The sequence below is a fragment of the Lontra canadensis genome, unplaced genomic scaffold, assembly GCF_010015895.1.
Source record: "Lontra canadensis isolate GAN:19392208 unplaced genomic scaffold, GSC_riverotter_1.0 scaffold52, whole genome shotgun sequence".
NCBI classification, from domain to species: domain Eukaryota; kingdom Metazoa; phylum Chordata; class Mammalia; order Carnivora; family Mustelidae; genus Lontra; species Lontra canadensis.
The window spans coordinates 4,151,242-4,174,200 of NW_022631046.1; the positions used below are offsets into that span (position 1 = coordinate 4,151,242).

At 37.8% G+C, this 22,959-nt stretch overlaps 1 protein-coding gene across 1 annotated transcript in view; it reads right to left on the reverse strand.

The window, feature by feature from the left end:
- Positions 1-13,183: 13,183 nt before the first annotated feature.
- Positions 13,184-22,959, reverse strand: part of KITLG (KIT ligand) — an 82,244-nt gene continuing 72,468 nt past the window's right edge. Inside the window, exons 7-10 of the mRNA XM_032874187.1 lie at positions 22,833-22,942; positions 22,114-22,181; positions 20,982-21,058; positions 13,184-13,933 (exon numbers count right to left, since the gene is read on the reverse strand). Of these exons, the coding sequence (XP_032730078.1) occupies positions 21,019-21,058; positions 22,114-22,181; positions 22,833-22,942 (218 nt within the window). The 3' untranslated portion in view covers positions 13,184-13,933; positions 20,982-21,018. The remainder of the gene's footprint in view (positions 13,934-20,981; positions 21,059-22,113; positions 22,182-22,832; positions 22,943-22,959) is intronic.

Sequence of the window (22,959 nt, forward strand, 5' to 3'; positions counted from 1 at the left end):
CCTAGCCTTTGGTACTGCCTCTTGTTCTTTTTTTTGTGGTGAATTTTTCCGCCTTGTCATTTTGTCCAGATAAGAGTATATGAAGGAGCAAGTAAAATACAAAAAGGGTGGCAACAACCCCAGGAAAATATGTTTTAACCAAATCAGAAGAGATCCCAAATCGTGAGGGGGGGGAAAAGGGGATAAAAAGAGGTTCAGAGGGGCACCTGGTTGGCTCAGTGGGTTAAAGCCCCTGCCTTCAGCTCGGGTCGTGATCCCAGGATCCTGGGATCGAGCCCCGCATCGGGCTCTCTGCTCAGCGGGGAGCCTGCTTCCTCCGCTCTCTCTCTGCCTGCCTCTCTGCCTACTTGTGATCTGTCTGTCAAATAAATAAAATCTTAAAAAAAAAAAAAAAAGAAGCTGGGTAATGGGAGAAGTGCAACCTTAGGCTTCCTTTAAAAAAAAAAAAGAAAAAAAAAGAGGTTCAGAAAGTAAAGAAAAAAAAAAGAAGAAACAATTTAAAAAAAGAAAATGAATAAAGAAAAAATATAAAAAAGAAAAAAAATATATATATACATATATATGTGTATATATATATATGTGTATATATATATATACATATATATTTTAGATAAACTAGTTAAAAAACGTTAAAAAAAGAAAAGGGGAAAAGTTAAAAAAAATTTGGCAGAAGAAAAGAAAAAAAATTGAAAAAGAAAAATTAAATTAACTGCAAGGCTAAAGAATCATGGGGAGAAAGCCATGAGTTCCGTGCTTTGCTTTCTCCTCCTCTGGAATTCCGCTGCTCTCCTTGGTATTGAAACTGCACTCCTTGGTAGGTGAACTTGGTCCTGGCTGGGTTTCTTGTTGATCTTCTGGGGGAGGGGCCTGTTGTAGTGATTCTCAAGTGTCTTTGCCCCAGGCGGAGTTGCACCGCCCTTACCAGGGGCCGGGCTGAGTAATCCGCTCGGGTTTGCTTTCGGGAGCTTTTGTTCCCTGAGCGCTTTCCGTAGAGTCCGGAGGACGGGAATGAAGATGGCGGCCTCCCAGTCTCCAGCCCGGAGGAGCTGAGAGCCCGGGACCCCACTCCTCAGTGCGACCCAGAGAACAGCGCCCAATTACTCCCATCTGCCTGGCCTCTGGCCACGCTCCGAGGTGACCGAGCCTGAGACCGGTTCAAGGTAACCCCGAGCTTAGAGCTCATTCCTCGGCTCTGTCTCTGTAGCCGGCTTCCCCGTTCTAATACCTGTAAGCTCTGCGACACTCAGCCACCCCCAATCCTTCTGTGACTCTGCGGGACCTGAGGCCACGCTGACCCCGCGTGGGCTTCACCCCGGTTAAGCCTCTGGAGCGATGTCCCTCAGCGGAACAGACTTTTAAAAGTCCTGATTTTGTGCTCCGTTGCTCCGCCGCTTGCTGGGAGCCGGCCCCTCCCCCCGCCGTCTATCTTCCCGTTGCTTTGGATTCACTTTTCCGCCAGTCCTACCTTTCAGAAAGTGGTTGATTTTCTGTTTCTAGAATTGCTGTTCTTCTTCTCTTCGATCTCCCGTTGGATTTGTAGGTGTTTGCAATCTTTAGCTAAGCTATCTAGCTGATCTCCTGCTACCTGAAGTAGTCTCAGCTGCTACTTCTCCGCCATCTTGACCGTAATCCCTGTTTTTAGCTATTATTCTTCATTTAAGTTTCCTGCCTTCTTTCTCTCTTCTCTTTTTGAGATTGCTGTAATGGAGATGTTATCACACTTGATGATGTCACAGAATTTCCTTAACGTATTTTCGTATTTTATTTTTTCTTTCTGTTGTTCAGCTTGGTTATTTTCCATTATCCTGTTGTCCAGATCACTAGTTTGTTCTTCTGAATTTTCTAATCTGCTATTGATTCCCTCTGGTGTATTTTTTGTTTCAATTATTGAATTCTTCAGCTCTGACTGGCTTTTTTTTTTTTTTTTTAATATTTCATGAGTTTGGAGAAACTCAATGAGTTTCTCCACTCTTAAGTCCAGTGAATATCTTTATGACCATTTTTTTTTAAATTCTTTATCCAGCATACTGTTCACCTATAATTTTTATTTTATTCATTCATTCAGGCATATTCTCCTGTTTCCTCATTTTTTCTGTCTGTGTTTGTTTTTTATGTATTAGGTAGGTCAGTTATGTCTCCTGGTCTTGAAAGTAGTGACCTTACATAGAAGAGGACCTGTGATGCCCTGTAGCACAATGCATTCTGGTCATCAGGACCAGGCACTCCGAGGGTTTCCCCCATGTGGGTTACATGCCTTGTCCTATTGTGGCTGAGCTGTGGTTGCCTTCAGCCCAGTTAGCTGCAATGATGTCCTTTGCTTGCTGTGGGCACACTTGGGCTCATTGGTGGGTGGGACAGATGTTCACTCTAGTTCTCTGCAGTTAGCCTCTCTGCCATAATAGCAGGTACACCAAGGCAGGGCTTGCTCCCTGCTGGAAACAAGAGGACCAGCTGCAGGAACTACAGGTGCACTGGTGTGTGGGGTTATCTTCTTGCCCCCTTACCACGGCTTGAGTCACTCTGGTGTGGTGTCAGTCATGGCTGGGGCAGCTTGCCAGGTACAGCAGGTCAGAAGCTGCTTTGGAGGGGTGCCTGTTGAGGCAGGGAGTTGGATACAGTGGGTTCATAGAGGAATTCTGGGGCAGGTCATGTGGTTCTAACAAGATAGATGGAGGGTGTTAGCACTGGTTCCAGAAAGTGTCTGGCTATCTAGATTGGGGGATGGAAAAGCAAATGGCATCCACCAGCACCTTTGTTCCTGGAGAAATCTCCTGCAGATCCTTGTCCCTCCAGCAAATATTCTAAGATTAGTCAATGAATCTCCTTCACATACTCCCCAAGCACTTTTCAAACTGCTGCTTCTGAACTATGTGTCTTCGGCCAAATTATTTAGTGTGTTGACTTTTTAAGAGGAATGACTCAGTTTTCTATCACCCTCTGGCTCTCCTGGAGTTAAGCATGCTGGTTTTTAAGCTGAGCCCCACTGATTTTTAAAGTTCCCAGAATTGGGCACCTGGTGACTCAGTTGGTTAAGCAACTGCCTTTGGTTCATGTCATGATCCTGGAGTCCTGGGATCCTGTCCCACATCAGGCTCCCTGCTCAGCAGGGAGTCTGCTTCTCCCACAGATCTCTCTCCTCTCATGCTCTCTCTCTCTCATGCCCTCTCTCTCTCAAATAAATAAATAAAATCTTTAAAACAAAAACAAAAAATAAAATAAAGTTCTCAGAATTAAGTCCTGCTGTTTTTCAAAACTAGATGTTATAGGAATTGTATTCCCAATGCAGGTCCCTGATACTAGGGATGCTCAGTGTGGGATCTGGTCCTTTTGTTTTTCCATACTTGTGATGTCCTTCTTGTTTGTGGTTAGTCCTGCCAGGCCTTTGGTTCCCAGCTATGTCTCTATCCCTCCCACCCTTTTTGATGTGGCTTCCGTTCTATGATTAGCTGTGAAAGGTCTGTTCTGCAATTCTTCAGGTGGTTTTCAGAGTTAGTTGCATGGATGTAACTGTAATGTATGTGTGTCCATGGGACAAGGTGAACTCAAGATTCTCCTACTCCACCATCTCCTTAAAACTCCTACATTTTTAATAAATAAATATAAAGATTACAGAATCTTTATATCCATTTAATATATTTGAATTAGGAGTTTACAGTTTCTCGGTTGTTTTGATGAGCTATTCCAAAACATCTTTCCAGGTTGGAGTTAAATAATATGTCCAAGTTTTCTCTTTTTTTCTTCTAATGTGTTTTGATTTTTTCCTTTGAGTTTTTAAAACTATGTGTTAGATGTCCTTAAAAGTCAAAAGTCCTTAAAAATGTCATTATGTTCCAACAGGCTTATATTGGGCAGACCATCTTATTACACAAAACCTCTTCAGAACATTTTAAAGTAAGTTTAAAGAAATGCTTGAAGCTGCTTTGTGAAAGCTATTCTTAGGAGAATGAAAAGATAAGCCACAAACTGTAGCAAATATGTACAGAACACATATCTAACATAGGAATTGCATCTAAAATATACAGTAACATTTTAAAATCTAATAGTAAGAAAACAACCCAATTTAAAAATGGACAAAAGATTTGACAAGACACCTCACCCAGGAAGATAAACAGATGGCAAGTAAGCTTATGAAAAGATATTCATCATCATTTGTCATTAGCAAAATAATAATGATACGCTATTACCCACCTCTTAGAATGGCTAAAATCCAACAAACTGACCATAAAAATTGCTGGAGAGGATGTGGAACAGCAGGACTTTTCATTCCTAGCTGTTGGGATTGCAAAGTGGTACAGCCATTTTAGAAGACAGTTTTGTGTTTTTTTACAAACCTAAATATAGTTATACCATATAGTCCACAATAATATTCCTAGGCATTTACCCAACTGATTTGAAAATTTATGTCTCCCAAAAAAATGAATGTTTATAGAAGCGTAATTCATAATCACCCAAAAACTGGAAACAACTAAAGATGTCCTTAATAGGTAAAAGGATAACCAAATTGTGACACATCCAGATCATGGGGATAAGTAAAAACTGTAAAGAAAATTAAAATACAGTGATTTCTAGAGGTATGGGGGAGGTAGAAATGTTGAATACATAAAGCACAAGGAATTTTTAGGGCAATCAAACAGTTCTGAATGTTCTATAGTGGTGGGTGTATAACACTACACATTTGTCAAGACCAGTACATTGAGAAACCTAAAACATGTGTTCTCATATATAGATTTCCTGGTTCTATAAACATAGCAATTTTATTAAATTCTATTGTGTTTCCTCACAATTAAGAGGAAAAAATGTATGATTTTGTGTATATTACTTAAAATTTTCTTGTTGGGGAAAGCTACCAAGGACTTGGGCAGGCATTAATGAAAACTGATTCTTCCACCTGTAATTTTACACATCAGGTGACTGTGATGACCGTGAGAGTTTTCACAAACTGGCTTCTGCCTCCATTCATTTCAAACCTTGTTTCTCATCCATTACCCACATAATTCTGGTACCAGGTCCATAAGACACATTCACTAGAGCATCCTAATGCAGCCTCTGCTCACACACATTTTTTGGTCATGGTGTCCTAGTGAACTGGGACAGTGGTCAATGGGAGTGTTTCTAGAAGCCATTTCCACACCAGAATACTAATACCTTAAAGATAAATGGAAGTGACTGCAAATTTTACAAAAACATATTACTACCTGAATATATTGCTAACTCCTTCCTATGATGTATAAAAAGATCTATGATGTATGATGACCATAAATTTAAGTTTCTTTAATTTCACAGAAAATCAGCCTCCTGGTGTTAGGAGTGTTTGGAAGTTCTCTTTTATTTATTTATTTATTTATTTATTTATTTTTTTCAATTTTCAAGGTAAAACAGCCATCAAGATTATGAGCTAAGAGTGAGAATGGGGAGTGCAGTGAGGGGTCGGGGAGAGAAAATGTATAAAATAGCTATGAAAATGGAAAAGCAAAAGTACTAGAGAAGAGCAATAGACAAGAAATGTAATTGTTGGATCAGCATTAAGACCCACTTGACAGGAAGGACTCTATAAAGAAACGAGTAAGCATGATGGTGTAATTTATACCAGTCATATTTAACCATACAAGCGCAGATAAAGAGTGGGTGGAGAACTATCATTTACCAGGCAAATATTAGGAACTGAGAGGGATCAAGAAGAAAGTATACACAAGAGAGTGATTATGATGCTGGACTGTGGATTTTAACCTGTTTAAGGAGAGGAAAGAGGACATCAAAGATTAACAGTTAGTGGAAAATGGTAGAATCATAGATTGACAGTCCCACTGGATCAAAGGGAGTAAATTGGAAAGATACAAAGTCATGGTCAGAGATGGAATATATGGAATTGAAATATGAATGGGTTACAGTTAAGGGCAATGATAAAGTCTATAAGAGGACCATCAGGCTAAGTGGCTAGGGTGGTATTAAGAAGTGGTTCATTAGGAGAAAAGTTCCAAGGACCTGAAAAGACAGGATGTTGAAAGGATCACTTACGTGCATAACAAAATCCCAAGAATTAGGACAGGAATACAAATGAATTGAGTGACAGTGATCCAGGAGCTAACACCATTAAGAAATGAGAGAGAGGAACCTGGGAGTTCTACATGGAAGCAACACTGAGTGGCAGTGGATATATAGTCTAATAATATGAGATTCAAATCTGGGAGGGCTTAGGGAGTAGAAAATAAAACCGAAGAAGCAACAAAGAGCAGAGGACCCATTTCTGAACCCAGTGACGGTTATGGAAGGTAAACACTCCCTAACTGAGAGGGCTGAAGAGGTAGATATATTCTTAGAAGAGAGCCTCATATTAATTTTGAGTAAGATGATGAAGGAAAAGTTCTAAAAGTACATTGGATGTTGCTAATTATGGACTGGAATTCCAAAGAGCACATATTATATTAAGATCTCAATGTCCGTCTGTAATTTTCTGGCCATTATGGCACAGCTGATAAAGGTTTATGTGGGCTGATCCAGAGTGTTACAAATTCTTCTAATAAGTGGAAAAGGTAAGGTTAGAGAATAGTATTATACATATACATGTATACATATATACATACGTAGATACATATATGGTATGCTCATGCCAAAAAGTTCTGGAAGTTAACACCAAGTAGTTATTGGTGTTGATCTCTGGGAGAACCTAAATTCAGTGTTAAAGGGAGACTTTGCCTTTAGTTTATACCCTGCTGTAGTGCAATACTGAAATGTACAATGATAAGATAATTGAAATGTGAATACTTACTGACTCTTTAATATTAAGAAATTGTTCATTTTTCTTAGGTGTGACAAGTGTACTGTGGTTATGTTGTAAAAAGTTATAATTTAGAAATACACATACAAATATTTACAGTTCAAATATTCTTATGTATTGACCTACAAATAATATGAAGGAGTACCTGGGTGGCTCAGCGGGTTAAAGCCTCTGCCTTTGGCTCAGGTCATGATCCCAGGGTCCTGGGATTGAGCCCCGCATCGGGCTCTCTGCTTTGCAGGGAGCCTGCTTCCTCCTCTCTCTCTGCCTGCCTCTCTGCTTACTTGTGTTCTCTGTCAAATAAATGAATAAAATCTTGGAAAAAAATGTTTTTTAAAATTAAAAAAAAATGAAAGGGCGGCGGCGAAGGGGTATAGATAGCAGACTTAGATAAAACAAGATCCTTCAGTAGTTGAGTCGAGTTAAAGCTAAGTTATGCTTACATAAGGTTTCATTATACTACTCTGCCCATTATATATATTTCAAATTGTTCATAATAAAACATTATAGAAAATAATTTATCAGACATTAGGTAATATCTGTTCAGTTCAAATTTTTTTAATTATACATTTATTATGTATATTAAAATTTAGGGAATTACAGTGGTATAAATATTCATGGTCCTACCCCTCACAATGTTCATGACTTAAAGGGGAAAGAAATCAATTACCGATCCCACCCCTATTCACCCCCCAAAATGAGATGGACCAAGCAGGACCTTGTTAAGGCATTTGGGTTCTTTTTGAAAGTAATGAGAAATCATTTAAATGTTTTAACCAGAGAAAAGTAACAGCAGATTTCTCTGAATTATTCACTCTAACTTAAGGAATTGATTGAAAAAGGGCTAGTGATGTGTAATTAGGTAGGAGCTATTTAGTTGTCTAGGCTTATATTGGCAAAAGTTTGCAATATAAACATTGAGCAGAGGAGGCAGAATCAGCAAAGTTGGAAAGAAATGGGTGAAAAAGTATTGTGTTATAAAACTAGGGGATGTGGTCTCAAGAGTCAAAAACCAACCAGAGGTTAAGCAAGATAACGATTTATTGCCTAAATTGAATGAGCCACCGTGGTGTTTCATCTCGCCGTTCCTCTTCTCAGAAATACACAATGGGAAGTTTCCCATGGTCCCTAAGGATATCTACCCTCGTTGTGGTATTCAAGGCTGTGCTCTCATCTCTCTTTCTATCTCTTTTTGTATTATATGCTCAGGGCATGCTGGGTTGTTTCGATAGAATAAGCTAAGAAATTTTATTGCTTCTTGCTTTGGAAAGTGTTGCTCAAACTGGGTATAATTCTGTCAAAATTTGTCTCACCCTTGTAAATCTTAGCCCAAATATCAACTCCTCCATAATCTTGCCTAATCTATATCCATTTCCTTCTTGCATGCTTTAAGGACATGCTCCAAGCTTTGGACTTAGGTAATTACTTCAGTGTTGTTTTATACAAAGTACAGTGGTTTTCACATCTTTTCCCCATTAGAAACAATGTTGAGATCAAACAATGTTAACTTAATGGGTCAGGTAATCAAAGACAGTAACTGGTTAATATTTATTAAATTGAAATAATTTATCTCATGTTCATATGGCAACAAAATCTAGATTAATGAGTTTTTGTAGAAAAATTTGATTTTAGCTTAATAAATGCTCAACCTTTTTTTTTTTTTTTAAAGATTTATTTATTTTAGAGAACACAAGCAGGAGGGGGAGGAGAGAACAAATCTTAAACAGACTCCTTGCTGAGCATGAGCTCAATTTATTGACCTAAGCCAAAACCAAGAGTCGGATGTCCAGCTGACTGCCAGGCAAGGACCCCCTCAACCATGTTTTAAATATGTGTGATAGCCTTGAGATATCAAACAACAGGGCAAACTTCTGAGAGTGCATAAAATTCTTTATTTAGAACAATAAAGTATATGTATATATAATGTAATTTCAAATTCAACCTGTATAAAAAGGGGTCAGGACATAAACCTAGTTTAAAAAGTACACATATAGTATATACACATACACATCACATTTTACAACCTTTTTTATTTACTTACACTTCAGTCATAATAAACTAGAATAGTGTTGACATACATTTACATTACAATATGCAAACTCCAATCTATGACTGAACTAGCAAGATATCTATGCATCCATCTAAATGTTTGAATACTTTCAAGTCCATCGATTTAAAAAATAGTGACAAGTGGACACTATAATCACACATTAATCCTTAGAATATAGAATAAGATATTCTTATTGAAAATTTTTGAGTCTTATAGCTGAGAAATCAAGTAATTGAAAATACTATGGTTTTTAGTTTAAACAATTATCTTAATTATATTTTTAAAAATAACATCATAAGGACATAGTTGGAGATGGCAGTTATAAATTTACAGTGCTTAGGAAACATTTTAGGATTATGAATATCCACTTTAATATAAATTATTTCTAAAACATCTTGTTAGGAAATGAAAGTACCATTATTTTATCTGTAACAAAGGCATTTCCAGACTTGTTAATGGAAAGCAGCAATATCATAAATTGTGTGATCAAACACATAAATTACTAGACTTTCAATCTGAATGTTTATATTTTACTGCCAATCTCACAAAATAATACTGTTTCAAAGACAAGCTGGCTTAATTACAATTCTTATACCACTTTCAAATTTTAAAATGTAATTTATGGATGACCCCTTTCCAAATGGATTATAAATGATCTCTTGGCACTCAAAAACTTTGAGCATCTTACATTTTGTGCTCTAAGCTTTTAATAAAATGAGAGCATTTAAATAAGCTTAATTTGGTGCAATTCTAAAAGTTACACATATCTTATAGTATCTCTTTCTAAAACGTAATTGTGGTTTTCGTTCTTCAGAGGTGATCCAAAAATGTTTACTTAAGCAAAGGAAAAAGCCATCTCTTGTGTAAATGGTTATCCAATTCACCCTACATGAGACTGAATTTTACTTTTACTAATGGATCCTATTTACATTATAGATAAGAATAGCAATGACTTTTTATGTTCAAATTGCTTATTCACAAAGATCAGAGTTGAACATTTTATATGGAATAATTCCAGATCTATTTTATAGTCTTTGTCAGTCACATATCAATAGGGCTCACACCTAAGGCAATGTGACCTCCAACTTCACCATAAAGATAAATAAAAAATTGAGATCCAAAGAGAAGAGGTGACTTAACCAACATCAGTTAACAGCAGAGGGGAGGCTTCTGACAATTTTCCCACACAACCACCTTGCTGTTCCAGACTCTTTTTGAAAAAGATTTCTTAAAGAATGGGTGGGAATGGCTAAAGGCCTCATATTGGAATTACATTTTGAAACCCAAACCCAGCTGCACAAAAACATTAAGAGATAACCATGAATTCTGAATGCTTTTTCTGTTACTTTCAAACCTCAGTTGAACTAGAATACCAAAATATGCCACAGTTGCCCCTAAGTACTTTAATACTCAAAGAAATGTGTTTAATTCTTATTAAAAGCAAACACTGCATTATAAACACATACTTTCTCATACATTTTCATTCTTCACATACTTAATCCTTTTTTAAAGAGAATAGGGTACTTATGCTATTATCAATCATGTTGAAAAAAAAAACAATTTGACTCATTTAAAGGTGGCAGTGTGGTGAACACGTAAGATTATAATACAAAATCCAGCAACACTTCGATATCACTGAACAGGCACCATTCATCATAGAGCCGGTCTCTTTATAGGCTTGTGTTCCACCAGAGGTGCAAAGCTTTTAGTATAATTTAGAATCTGCAGACTTCGAAGATCATTTTAAAAGGCAGTTTTGAAATGTTACACAAGAGAACTATCAGATACGTGGTACCAATTTAAAAGGTGATTTCATGGTTTATAGTATCAGTTGTGAGTTTTCCATGATTTCTGAAGGATATTCAGCACATGTACTGGATAAAACAAAGATATATAGTTCTATATATATCTGTATATATATTTATCTCAAAGCAGATATGACAATTCCCAAGCAGCTAGCATCCAAAATAATGTTCAGCCTTTTTCTACTGTTCATGCATTTTATCAAACTTTAGTGTTTTAAAAATTGATAATTCACGTAACTCTCAATGAACCAATATATTTAATTAGGCAGAATATATTACCCCTTGCCTACCATGCCATATTTCATAACTTGCTGAATTCGTTTATTTAAGTCTATTGATTAGAACCATCTCCTTGAGTGTTAAAACCCAGCTCCTAGCTTTGAGAACAAAAGTGTTTTTCTTGTACTCTCAAGCCCACTAAACAGCATTTTCTCATGCCTAAGCGATTCGAAACCATTGGTGAAATAAATCAAATTATTAAACTGAGAAGTATCAATTTTCTCAATCTACACCTGACCTACACATATAATTCATATATATTTATATCTATTTTCCTCAAAATAATCAATGTCACACACTGAGGTCCTTTCAGCAAATAAACTGATCTCTGGGTTTATTACTAATCGATTGTATCGGGGGATATTTAAGGGCCGGAATAAGTCAATGCAGTTTCCCAAAGCACCTGGGTTGTATCTTAGAGAAATGACTACCTTTTAAGAAACCCCAGCACTTTAGAGAAGGAAGGGATCATAGAAAGCATCTGGGCTCTTTGGTACAAAAATAGAGCAAAGGCCACTTCACTGGAGTTGATTTGGATCTGCTTTGAACATAATCTAAAATCCAACTACGCTAGAAATTCTTGGACTTTTGAAATCAAAGGAAAGCTCAGTTTTTCATGACTTTTTTTTTTTTTTTAAATCACTACACTGCAAATGGTCATCTGAGGGGGTAGAACATGACAACAATGTTATAACAAGAATTAAGTCACAATAGAGAGCTTTGGATTCCTTTATGTATCTGTTCATGATATAGTAAAAGTATCTTCATCAAAATAAACCATAAGAATTCATTTCAGTCAGATGCTTATTTGCCTATAAAAAATTGGTAATGGAAATTCACATAATGTCTTAACAACTTTAGTTTAAAAGCATGATGTCCATCTTTGGAATTCTTACCAAATTCACTCTTAATAGGACAAACACTGTTACATGTTTTTAAATAGCAAACTGACATGTGTAACTACGTAAAGCTCGCTAGTTTTATTTCATAAACATTAATGAATATACAGTGACTGATTTTAAATAAATGGATCCTTTAAGCTGATAATGGTGATTATATGAGAAATAACTAAAATTTCCTGATTCCTTGCTGCCTTATAAAAGCCAAGTAACCTAGTTTTCAATACCCATATTATAATGTGGGTGTGGTTTTCTTAGATACTAAATATAATTTATTTTTACTTTCTCTCATGATGTAAATTGAAAATTGCAGCTTCATATATTCAGCAATTTCTCTGTAGTCCCTTTACATAACTCTGTAGTATTTTTAGAATATAAACATTTCATAATATATTTTGCAAGCACAATTTATACACTCTGATAGTGGCAGGGGAAAAGGGTGTTGAATGTGTTCCTCAGTGACTGTCCTGATATTCAGTGTTCTTAGCTTTGGGCCCTAAGTCTTTTGGAAATTCTCCTCTCTGTAAAGGCATCAATATTTGGGGGGGGGGTATTATTTTTACATTTTTATTAAACTTAAACTAACAAAAAACCTAGTTCATTCATTTATTACCCCACCCCATCCCTTGTAACCACCAATCTTTTCTTTGTATCTATGAGCTTGGTATTTTTAATTGTCTTTCTTTCATTTTTTTAGACTCCACATACAAGAGATCATATGGTATTTGCTGTTCTAACTTGTTTCACGTAGCCTAATGCCCTCAAGGTCCATCCATATTATCACAAATGACAAGATTTCATTTTTAGAGCTGAATGATAATCCATTGTGTGTGTGTGTGTGGGTATGCACACACATATAGGTAAATGTACACATACACACATCTTCTTTATCCATTAACCCATTGATGGACACTTATATAATTGTTTCTGTATCTTGGCCACTGTAAATAATGCAAAGAACATAGGTATTTATACATCTTTTAGAATTAGTATTTTCCCTGGATAAATTCCCAGAAATGGAATTCCTGGATAATATAGCAGTTGTATTTTAAATTTTTTGAGCAAACTCAAAATTTTCCATAGTGATGGCACCAATATGCATTTCCACCAACAGGGCACAAGGGTTCCCTTTTTCTCCACATCCTTACCAATACTTACTATCATCTTTTTAGATAATAGCCATTCTAACAGGTATGAGGGTATCTCTCATTGTGGTTTTGATTTGCATTGCTCTGGTGACCAATGTTCAGCAACTTTTCATTTATCTGTTGGGCATCTGTAGCTCCTCTTTGGAAAACTGTCTATTCAGATCTTCTGCCCATTTTTAAATTACATATATTCTTTCTATTGAGTTGTAGGAGTTCTTCGTAGATTTTAATTATTAGCCCCTTATTAGATACATGATATGCAATCATTTTCTCCCATTCTGTAGGTTGTGTTTCATTTTGTTGATGAGATCAATGTTCTAATTCAATACTGGCTCATAGTCATGGTTAGATCCAGCTAACCATGTCCATTTGTCTAGTGGGATACAGGTTTATGTCGAGAAGAGACCGAGATCAGACCCAGACCATTCATTAGCATCTACAAGGCTGACATGTTGCCTACTCCAATTATTTTATCCCCACTGTCTTCTCTATGTAGAGTTGTTGATGTTATTGACATTTGTTTTTAAATTTTTTTCTGGATCCCTTTGAGAAAAATTATTACCCCCCACTATTCAGGATGAAATCTACTTGCAGAGGCCAAGATAACTATGCGCTACAGGTTGTAACTGAAAATCAAGCTATGTGGCTTTTCAGCAGTTAGACACTTCTGGAGGGATGCAAAATGGTGCATGCAGTCTGGGACACGTGCTTTCTCTCCCAACATCAGTTGCAAGTTCTAAATGAGACCACAAGTCCCCCAGGTCCTTAAAATAGAGTCCTGCTCCATGCAAGTTCTTCTTTATAGATGATTAATTCAGCGCCAGTTTCACAGTAAAACACTTTGTTCCAATTTGTGAATCATCCATATAGAGTCATGGGTACCAAGAAGAGATAAAAATGCAGTCTGTCACTCCAGACAGAATATGAATTTGTTTAAAGCTGCTTCATTTATGAAGCAAACATGAACTGTTACCCACCTAGAGAGGAAAGAAAAGAGAGAGGTTATGGTGTATCTGCTTTCTGCTGCCTTTTCATTCTCAATAGCTGAATTCATAGGACTCCAGATTGAGTCATAGACTTAAAATAACCGCTTCACTTACACAGCCTAAAAGCACTTGACAAATCTTTCCCCAAATGCAATGACTAGTCACTCTCTCTGATCTTCCTGTTAACATTTAACATTATCTGAAATGATCTTACTGTTTGAGTCTCTCCACCCATTAGAACGTATGCTCCATGAGGACACAGAGTTTTGGCCACTTTTTTTTTTTTTTTTTTTAAGATTTTATTTATTTCTTTAGCGAGAGAGTGAGAGAGAGAGCAAGAGTGAGCAGGGGGAGGGGCAGAGGGAGAAACAGACTCCTGACTGAGCAGGAAGCCCTATGTGGGGCTTGATCCCAGGACCCTAGGATCATAAACTAAGCCGAAGGTAGACACTTAACTGATAAGCCACCCAGGCCCTCCATTTGTCTGTCTTTTTAACTGCTGTGCTCCAACACCTAGAACAGTGCCTGACACAAAGGAGATACTCAGTAAATATTCTTTGAACATAAGGATGATTGAATGCATACCCGGTGGCTTTCACACCTGTTTACCGGTTTGCATACCACAGATTGTTTCCATTTGTTAAGAGGGTTAAGAGGGTTATCTTGTAGCCTTGAATTTCTCTAACTAGGCCATGAGAAGGTGGTAGGTAAGGGGAGAGGCTTTGAAAGACCCAGACAGTGTCTAGAGAGAAATGGAGTAGCATGAAGGAGATAACCAGTGGAGAAGCTGATCAGTACCAACAAAAAGCAGCCTTATGGTCACTAAGCAATGCTGGTGTGTTAACTGCCCAGCCAGGTTCAAGCCGTCGCTTCTCTCAACTGAGGAACAGCAGCCGCAAGTTCACTTTCAATACTGTCAGCCAAGGAAAGACAGACAGAAATCCTGGCACCAGATCCTGACAAAGCCTCTGGGGAGTTTCATTTGGCCAAACAGAGCTTATTGTACTTGTTGAAACATGAAACCTAGACCTTGTTTCATTTCTTCAGAACTGGTGTTAATCCACTGAGTTTTGGACTCGGCTTTAGAATTTTCAACTTTCAAGTCAAGTATCTATACTTCCTTAACTTTTTTTTTTTTTTTTTCAGTTGCAACCCCTAAATGAATATGTATGTTGCTTTTTCTTCCCTACTCAATACTCTTTCTCTTTGTCCTTATCAATCCCAGAATCTCAGTTTTTAAATATTTGAGATCAGTGCAGAGGTTATATGTAAATTGTGTAAAATTCCACACTATAAGTGATAAGTGCAGTATTTTTGATCAGTCTCTCTAAATGAATATTCTAAAAACCATATTACATGACAATTTACCAAACAGAGAACTCCAGAAACTAGAGCACCTGCACCTGGGAAAAGAGAACTAAATCCTGAAAGAAAAATTAAGAAACATTAAGAAAACTTCAGAAATCCAAAATGTATAGCAGATATTTAAAGCTTGATTTAAAAAGTAAAAGGGAATCACACACACACACACACAAAAGCAAAAGGATATATATTTTTTAAAAAGCTAGCAAGAGCTTAAAATTCTAAACTTAAGTAGAAAAGCAAAAATGGAAATCTATTTCTAATTTTGTCCCTAGGTCTCTTAGCAAAGAAAATAAACTTGAAGGTTTGACAACTGTTCTCCCATAGAACAAAAACTACAATTTTTATAATGATACCCTAGATCCTAGCAACAACCTCATGAAATAAGCAGGGTGAGTCATACAGCTTATCTAGTTGCAGAGCCAAGTTCTGAACCCAAGTCTAATCCCTTCTTATCCTCTATATTCTAACGTGTCTACAGAAGGGGTTCAAAAACAAATCCTCCAAAGCTCTGGAAATTCTTGGGAAACATCTGGTAAAGAGTCACAGATCTTGCCAAGCCCTGTGTGCCAAATGACTAAACCTGACTCAAGGTCATCCATATTTCAACTCTAGGATCTATTATCTCCTGTCTTAGCTCAGGTCTGCAGGAAATGTCCAGACTGTGTTTCTTTTGTGAATTTCTCCACCAGCCTAATTGTAATAATTATTTTCAACACTTACCATGCTGGGGAGTATCATTAAACACTGCTGTCCTAGTGTCTACAAAGTCACACTATTTACAGTCAACCAAACTGGGCGTGACGATGCAGTCCTTCTCCCAATGTCTCAATGAAAATTCTTTGTAGCTGACTCCCAAACCCCAAATCTATTACTTCCAGCCCTGACTATTCCTTGAATCTCCAGTCTAACAGATTCAGCCACTGGTCAGTATTTCTTAACACCTCCTTCCCTTATTTTCTTTTAATGGCACCACCACCTGGTTAGTCCCATAGGCCCCAAATCATCCTTGAATACTACCTGTGATGTCAAGCCTCACATTCCACCAGTAACCAAAATGTGTTGATTCTTTTACTGCATATCTCCAAAGTGGTTCATGCTTTCCTATTTCCATGGCCCTGACCCTAGTCCAGGTCATCATTCTCTCTCACCTGTTTGGAAGGTTGGCTTCCTAGGTAGAAGGAACTCCCTGGCTCCAGCTCACTGCTTCCATCCCTATGTCTGGCCACACCAACTTCTCATTATTTTCCCAAACCTTGGCTCTGACTGTATCACTCACATCTTTTCCAACCCTCCAACATCTCCTTACCTGACTCCATAAAGTATATGTCCTGTACTTGGAATTTTTCAAACTGATGTCCATATCCTTGTTTCTCAGCCTTTTAACCCTTCATGTGTGACTTTCCACTAGGAGTCTAACTAACTGTACAAATGGACTCTTGAACACACTCTCTGCATCTTCTGGCCTCCCTGACTCAGTTTATGCCATCCGCAGTATCCAGATGACTCCTTTCCTATTGCTATTAAAATTTTACCCATCATCCAAGATCTGGCTCAGTATATCTGCCACCTCTAACATCTAGCTTGTGATGAAGCCTTTCTCCTGTTGCTAGTGATTTCTCTCCTTTCAGATAAGGCAACTGTATATGGGTGTACCTGTGTATAGTTCTAGGAGGTCCATCCATTCCACACCTATGTCAAGGACACATCCTCTACAACGTAAGCAGTGGTCTTGCCTTTGATCTCTTATTGCATTTGCCTTGTAAGCTCCTTCCATTGCTTTTTTAAGTTCATAAACCTCTAGTTTCCTTTTAAAAGTAGGTTATTATGCATATGCCTTATTTCCTTTTGTAGGCATAAGCAATCTGAGGACATAACTCGGTTATATTAAGCTTTCATCCAACCATGTACCTACTTACTAGAGTGTGTTGGAATCACATTTGTGGGAAGAATGAAGAGCAAAATTTTCCTATAAATACTCTTTTGTTTCTTTCTCAAATGGCTATATACTGCTAATAAATGAAAAATTCTTGTGGGATGCCACTTGAAATCAGCTCGTCGATTAAGTCTATTTTTAACTTTTTGTGTAGATATTTTCATGTTCGGTGTCAAATAGACACCACTCTAATCTATTTTCATTTAGAGCCAATTCCTTTTGTTTCTAGCTCATTACCTTATAATCTTTCCACCTTCTTTCCTCGTTTTTAAAATACCAAACCCTCCTTCTCTTCACCTTCCAATTATGGGTTATTTCATTTAAAGAACTAACTATTCCATTTTCTATTCTAGTACTACAATATTTATCTTAATTTGTTTTAGTTGATGAAACCTACACTTCAGGGAGAAATCCCTGCCATAAATCTGACTCATTCCCTGAACTTTCCCCTTCCTTGTAAACTAAAAAAAATGGCTGTAATCCAAATTATATCTACTCTTAAAAATGCATAGCAACAACTGCAAATGACATTTCAATCTTGGTGCTTTTTACTACTGTTTTATTTCTTGGTATATTTCCTCTCCTACCACCTTATATTCTGCCCTCACCAACCTCTTCCTTTATCACACCCCTCTTCCCAAATTATACTTCAAGATCCTTGGCAGGTTTTAAAAACCTCTGCTGATACAGGGACAAGCAAAAGGCTTTACACAGTGGGTACTCAGTAAATGACTACACATGATACCTATACATTTTGAATTTAGGGTCTGTAGATTCAGGATGACGAGCTGGATCTTTTGTCTTTTTCTTATCCTTCCTGTGTCTATTTTTGTTTTTATTTTCATAAATTTTGTTCTCACGTTAATCCAATTCTGAGATTCCCATCTTCTCCATTTTCCTTGCCGACAAATATTTATTCATCATTGCATGCACAAAGTATAAGCTCTATAGTTTGGTGGGATTCCAAAATGAAATTCAGAAATAAATCATGCCTTATAAGAGCTTATGGTTTAGCAGAGGACACAAAACGTCTATAAAAGTAATTGTGAAGTCCTATTAGTGTGTATTACATGGGCATTCCATGATGTATGAACTGTCACATGAAATATAATGAGCTGGCCATAAATTTGGGAAGTCGGCTTTTTGGAGGTGGTGGTACCTGAGTTCAGTCTTGAGAGCTCAGTGGACATGACGAGAAATACTTTATGAAGGAGAATGCCACCTCCAATTTCACCACTCATAATGTGTGAGGAGTTAATTTCTCAACAATCAAGAGCTTCGTTTTAAACCCACCTTGATTCATTGTAAACATGAACAGTATTTCACGTTTTAAGAAAAACTGTCATTTCCCACAACTCTCTTTCCCCTCGCTTTGGACATTTTACTTCCCTATTGACCCAATTCGCAAATTACGTGCACATGCGCACACACATACGCGATAAAAAGAAACCCCACTTTGCTTTCTTAAAGATTTTTAAGATTTTATTTTATTGAGGTAAGAACGCTTACTGTGAGCTCTACCCTCTTTCCACCCATTTAAGTACACATTACAGCACTGTGAACTATAGGCATAATGTGTCACAGCCGGTCTCTAGCACTTATCCATCTTGCAAACTAATAAAAAAAACGTACTTCAGAAGGACTGTCTTCCTTACTAGTGGTTAAATGTTCATTCAGGGTTTATTCACCCTGTCACACTCTTTCAACAAGCCTTGAGTGAGGGTCTACAACACAGAGGTTACAAGAGAGTCACTTGTGAAGGAGAGACGGCAAGAACCAGCCAAGCTCTGCTCCTCTCCCTAACTACGCCCCAGTTGCTTGACTATGGCTGCTTTAACACGCAATTGTTTTCCCTCCTAAACACGTGCTCTGGGTTTTCCCATCATAATCCATTTTCCAAATGTCACAGGACAAATACCACAATTAAAAACCACATGATTAAAGACCTGTGTGCCAAAACAGGATCCCAGCGATCAATGCTGTCCAAAACCAGAGGACGTTACTTGAGACTTTAAGACTCAATTAACCATGTAATGTGTGGTTTGTGGATGTCTCGCTTTAGGGAAGTGAGAGGGCAGAGAAGCTCCTGCGAGGCTCATGTTGGGGTTGAAGAGCAGAGAAATTATTTTTTCTAGAAACCGATGATTTCACCTTGCAGAGTATTGCTCCAGAAAATAAAAAGTATCAAGAGAAAATGTCTACTTGTTAACATTGTTTGACAGAAAACATGAGCTTAGAGAGAAGGTCAGATGGTGAGCGGGGGGCGGTGGGGGGGGGGGAGAAAGGTGCTGTTTATACTTTGGATAGGATCAAGGGCCCAATTAAAGGCCTAATTTAGAAGTCCATGTAATAGCAGGGTTAAAGCGTTAGAGAAATATGTGACATAATTATTATATCATGTTATTTGCAGCTGTTGAAAAATGTTCTCCAGCTACCAAATTGAGCCCCTGGAGGAGTTAAAAAGCTCTATGACCCAGCTTCCCTGGGAAGGTTCAATCTGGAGATAAATCTCTGAATCTGGGACAAAAATGAAGTTGGAAGGACAGTGACCTATAAAGCAAAGGCAAAGCTCACCAACAAACCATCTATCTAAGAACCCCGGAGAGTAAATGATCTTCTGATAATGAGGGAATGCAGGGAAAGAACTAAAGATTGAGGAAGATGAGAGGACACTCATGTTCTGCTCTGATAAATGCCCGGGATCCCAGAGCCACAGCAAAATGAACAGCCAGTTGGCAGCAGAGGTAGAAATGAGTGGAGCAGGAACTGAGGCTGGGTCAAGTTAGTGCCATTCTGGTGCTTGCCCCAGCCCTTCCCCGACCCCACTAATCTGGAGCCTGCAGCTGGGGCCCTGAGAAAGTAGACAGGAAAGCAAACAGGAGAATCCGCGCCTCCTGGCCATGGTTTCTTACTCTTTTCTCCCACAAGCCCTCCACAGTCCTTCACGATCTCGACGGGTATCGGTTTCTGGTTTATGTTTACTGCATCCTGGGCTCTGGACTGGCACAATTATTGCCAGTCATGTGGCGAGCGGCACTTTACCTTGACAACTTTCTTCTGATTCCTAAGATATTTTGGTCCTTTCTCTTTTTCCTTTAAATAGCAAGGAAACATTTTTGGCATTCACTTGTTTCAGCTTCTGAGATACTTTTTCTTTTCTTTTTTTTTTTTTAAGATTTTATTTATTTATTTGACAGACAGAGATCATAATTAGGCAGAGAGGCAGGCAGAGAGAGAGGAGGAAGCAGGCTCCCCGCTGAGCAGAGAGCCCAATGCGGGGCTCGATCCCAGGACCCCGGGATCACGACCTGAGCCGAAGGCAGAGGCTTTAACCCACTGAGCCACCCAGGCGTCCCCTGAGATACTTTTTCTATTATGTTATAGCAGCCACACCTAACTGAAATGGGTTTTATTTACTCTTCCTCTCTTAATATTACTTTAGTCCTAATTTGTTTTTTCCCCTTGCCTAATTTTTTTTTTTTTCTGGCCTCAAAATAGCAAACACTCCACTGTTAATTTTTTGTATACCTCCCACACAAGACGAATCCACTAATCAGGACCACTTTCAAAATGTCGAACACACGTAACTGAATTGTGCATATGTAATTCACTGTAACAGCTTCCGTTAACATACTGACATCAGTTTAATAGTCAATTTACTATATTTTGTTTCTGAGTTTAAGCATCTAAGATGTTGTATCATTTTTTTGAAATCTTTCATCTTGAATTTGAAAAACTTACCAAGGTACGAAAGTAACAGTGTTGATAGAAGCCACAATTACACCTCTTGAAACTCTCTCTCTTTTTCTTGCAACATACTGAAAAACAATGAGAAAAACACTATTTGCTTTTGGACAGAGATTCTGAAGTATACTGTGATCCTGGCATTGTAAAAGGCAGTTTTTCTGTAAATACAGTTAGAAAAGGTGACAAAATTGAGTGGGAAGTTTACCTTCATAAACAATACTAAAGAGAAGAAGGAAGACTTTATCTGCTTCAATATAGTCTTCCCAAATAATGTAAAAATTCTCTCTGCCTATGCATATACACATACTAAAAATCCCTATCTGTACTTAATACGTGTATATGTATATACAAAGGCATGATTGAAGAGAAAGTAACATGCCAAACTAAACTATAACTGGAGGTAAAGCAAAATATTAGTATTTAGGCAATATGGGGTAAGGGAAAAGTGATCAGCATCAGTTACAGTAAATGGAAAATTTTCAAAACAATTTTTGTGTTTGGCTTTGGAGAAAATACTAAACAGACTGAGAAGAGTTAAGGGCTCCAAAAGCTAGAGGGAAGCCATATATATCAAGGATGCAAAAGAAAGTCACTGCAAGTATCCTGACTAGGAGGTAACCTCATGAACCGGGGTTTACGGGAGAATGAGACAAGGGTACAGTTTAGAAAGGGGAAGGAAAAACAAGGTTCTGTGGCAGCTCAGCCAAGACATCATAAAGATATGGATGAAGATGATGACTATTGCCAAAGAGCTAAGACACAGGGAGGAGGAATCAGTAAGTCCTATGGGTGGCATGGAAATGAAGGAGAATGTGCAGATGAGCCTCCAGAGCCCCGTGATGGGGCGTCCAAGCAAGATTCTGCTGCTTAGAGAAATGGAGCTGAGAGGACCACTACTGATGCCTGAAGATAGGTCAAGAAGATGTGAAGGTCTTCTATAGTTAAGTGGAAATGTGGCATCGAAGCAAGTGTGAGAGGTAGGAAATGTGGATAAAGATCACCGATACACGTTGGGAGATGCCATGCAGAGCAAATAACTTCTTCTTAAAGACATATAAGCATGTGCATGGTTGGTGAAATGGCAACTGTCAAGCTTACTTCTGCACATATTTAGCAAATAAAGTACCTTATTTCATTATCGTCTTCATTAATCTGTATATTTTCAACTGTCCTTGTGAGATTTGGTTGTTTCTTCTGGGAAAAGAACAGGATATGTATTATAAAAATATCAATGAATGGTATAATATTCAAGAGGTTAATCGTCTCAACTTTTATATTTTATGTCAATAACTCCAATATCAGGGATTTTCCCCCCCACCATGCAGCATATAAAATACTTCTGCAATAAAAAAATATGAAAGATGCACCATATTATCAACTTTTTTAGGGGGTTGGAGGTGAAAAAGTAGTATCAAATTCAAAAGACAGTTCAAAAAGTTGAATCACAATAATTTAGTGCATTTCAAAATTTTGTATAGGTTTCTGTGAGAACAGAAGAAGAGAAATCCCAAAATATCAGATAACACAAATGGCACTTCTATTTGGCTTTAAAAGCAAATCATAGGATTTGCAACCTATTTCTTCCTTTTTATATTTGCTGCAGGCTATGAAAATCAGTTCCCATTTCTTAAGTGTGCCTTTTCAGCGGGAGGGTTGTCTCCTAAGCATGATAAGGAATAAGGGGAAAAACCTTTAGATTTACAGTCTATTGAGACTAAGTTAAGGTAGGACCTTTTCTCAGAAAAGGGCAGTTTGGTAATCGTTTATGTAAATCAAGTATGCACAAATATCTAAAGTTCATGAAGTTTTGATCAAGGAGAATAAAAAAAGAATAGCAACCCTTACCTTCCAGTATAAGGCTCCAAAAGCAAACCCGATTACCAGAGAGAAGAATGCCGGCAATGCCATGGCTGCCCACTGCAAGTTGGAGTCTCCAAGGGGGTTTGAGGCCTTCCCTGTAATTCAAACAGTG